Raw genomic sequence first — 2,500 nt, 5'->3', positions numbered from 1 at the left:
CCTTTCACCGTGTTTTAATCTTCTCAGCTCTGAGAAAAAAGCAGCAAAAGAGTTCAACAAAGAGCACTAATAAGGTAAAGAATACTCTGAAACAAGTAATCTGTCGTTGTTGTTTTTATTTGACGCATATTTTGGTAAGTCTCCAGGATTGAGGTCCTAATCTCCAGGTTTTTCTGGGCTTTTTTTTGAAAACCTCCAGATTTGCCTGTAATGGGGGTTGGAAGGTCTGTAATAGTGATTCTAATAATAGTAAAAAGAAAATTAAAAAAAAAAAAGAAATAGAGAAAAGATGGGGAAAGCCGTTAAATATGAAGATTACTCATTTGCTTGACAATCAGTTCAGGTTCTAAATATTGATCTGTTTTCTTCAAAATGTTAATGAGCATACTGTGTAACTGTTTATTAATAATTATGTTCGGTTAAGTCTTTTAATATGCTTGGGACATTGTTCCACAGCCCCGCTCCGAACCTAGAGAATGAAGACCTTCCAAGCCCAAGTCTTAAGTGCACTATAGGAGCTGCTCACCTAGTATCACGGTACGGATGTACATCTGCATGAAACGGTTTTGAATAACGTTTGCATATTGACACGGGGTAAATGATTTCTAACATCATCGTACATGAGGTTAGAAAATGTTTCAAAATAAAGGAGGTTGAACCCGTTTTTACCTCAGTTGAATGTCAAATCAGCAAAGTAAAGAGAACCAAGTCTTAATTATTGCAATAAGCCTGACCTAAGCCTAAAAAATGATTGCAGCCAATTTAGATTTGGTTTTAGTTCGTATCATGTCTGCCGGTTACGACTTATTATATACAATACCATACAATGAAAAGAAGTGTGTGTGTGTGTGTGTGTGTGTGTGTGTGTGTGTGTGTGTGGGGGGGGGGGGGGAGGGGGGGGGGGATAGCGTGTAGTGGTGAAGGCACAGTCAGCTATCAAACCCAAAAAAGGGATTGAAATTATCTTTTTCTGCTCTGGGTCGCACGCATTTCAACACATCTTCCCAATCTTCCTTATCATCTTATCGGCTCCTTTTTTCATAAACTCATCCATTCGGTTACAGCATCACAACGTACGAGAGAACAGTGCTATGCGTGGGTACTCTGAATCACCCGATCTGTAGTCGGTCTGACTTAGGTAGGGGGCATATTCAACCTATAGGTAAAGTGAAGATCACTAATTTCACCTAAAAACGGATTCAAGTGAATATGTTATAATTGCTTATATGATATCGTTAATGCGATCGAGAAGATCTGTGTACAATTCCAAAGCTTCATCTGGGCTTCTTGGACATGTTAGATTTTCATCCTCCATAATCATTGCAGCAAGTTCTTCAAAAATTTTGTGTGAAAAATCCAACGTATTTTGACCACGGCAAATTTGTTCGGCAAGTTCTATATCATCCAGCGTGACATCGTGAATATAATTGGCTCTTCCATTTAACTGGGGCAAAAAATACAACACATCTGGTCTACCAGAAGGGGAATCACGGTTTAAAGGCTGTGGCCGTATTCTATGTAAATTCCATAACTCTGCAGTTTGATGCAATTCTTCTCTTATCAGTGGCATGAAGCAAAACTTGAGGCACTCTACATGCAGGATGTCATCGTCATTGTACAGACCTATCTCCCTCAGATCCTTAAAATAATTTATCCAAAAGTCTGTGTTTAGTTTTCTCAAGATGCTCCACCAGGCTTCTATTCTCTGGTTGGAAACAGACCGCCCATACATGAAACTGTTGTCTCCTTGAAACACGTCTTCGTGTCCCTCTCTAAAAAAACGTTGAATAGCTGCAACGTAACAATTTTCCGTACCACAGTCCCCTCGAACGATTCGTGATGTTCCTCCTAAGCTACGCACTGTCTTTAAGAAGTATTTGGCTATGACAATTGGGTTGTTATTGGAGTGATCTACCTCAAGCCACATAATGCGACGGCTGTACCCGTCGATGGCCCCATGAATACAAAACCCAAAGGGCTTAAGTTTATCATAGCCATCGATGTGCCAGAGAAAGTTGGGTCCATTAGCCTGGTATGTGCGTCTTCTCAAACGATTCTTTGAGCGTCTTTGCACTCCTTCTGGATCTAAGGCTTTCAATGCAAGTCTCACTGTCTCCCTGTCAACAACAAGTCCGTAGGAAGAACATATTTTTTGATGCATGAGCCGATAACCAACCGAAGTGCCGTTTCCCATCTGCAGTTCATTTTCGATTGCATCTACTACTGCATTCACGCGGCTTTGCTGATTTCTCCGTGGAAGGCTTCGCGAGCGCAGAATTCTCTTTAGCTGTCTTATGCTAATACGGATTCCATGGTACACGAGGAGAAAGCAAAGAATTTCCAATTAACTTATTCCGTTCTATTAGAGTATCGCGATCCATTATCGTTCCCCTCTGTTCCAAGAATGGAGGGCCAATACAATGCACTTTGCTGACCGTAGAAATGCCTAATACAATCATATACATCAGCATTTTAGAAGACAAACTAATCGTTCAATCAG

General features: G+C 40.6%; 1 protein-coding gene across 2 annotated transcripts in view; it reads right to left on the bottom strand.

Annotated features, from left to right (window-relative positions):
- Positions 1–117: 117 nt before the first annotated feature.
- The window catches only part of LOC138042573 (uncharacterized), a 15,153-nt gene continuing 12,770 nt past the window's right edge, over positions 118–2,500 (bottom strand). For both annotated transcript variants that reach the window (XM_068888514.1, XM_068888515.1), the window contains exon 2: positions 118–2,500. This exon is cut by the window's right edge and continues 22 nt beyond it. In XM_068888514.1, coding sequence (XP_068744615.1) covers positions 1,223–2,194 — 972 coding nt within the window. In that variant the 5' untranslated portion in view covers positions 2,195–2,500 and the 3' untranslated portion in view covers positions 118–1,222.

Source organism: Montipora capricornis, chromosome 3, assembly GCF_036669925.1.
Source record: "Montipora capricornis isolate CH-2021 chromosome 3, ASM3666992v2, whole genome shotgun sequence".
Taxonomy (NCBI): Eukaryota; Metazoa; Cnidaria; class Anthozoa; order Scleractinia; family Acroporidae; genus Montipora; species Montipora capricornis.
This window is presented reverse-complemented; position numbering and strand designations above follow the sequence as displayed.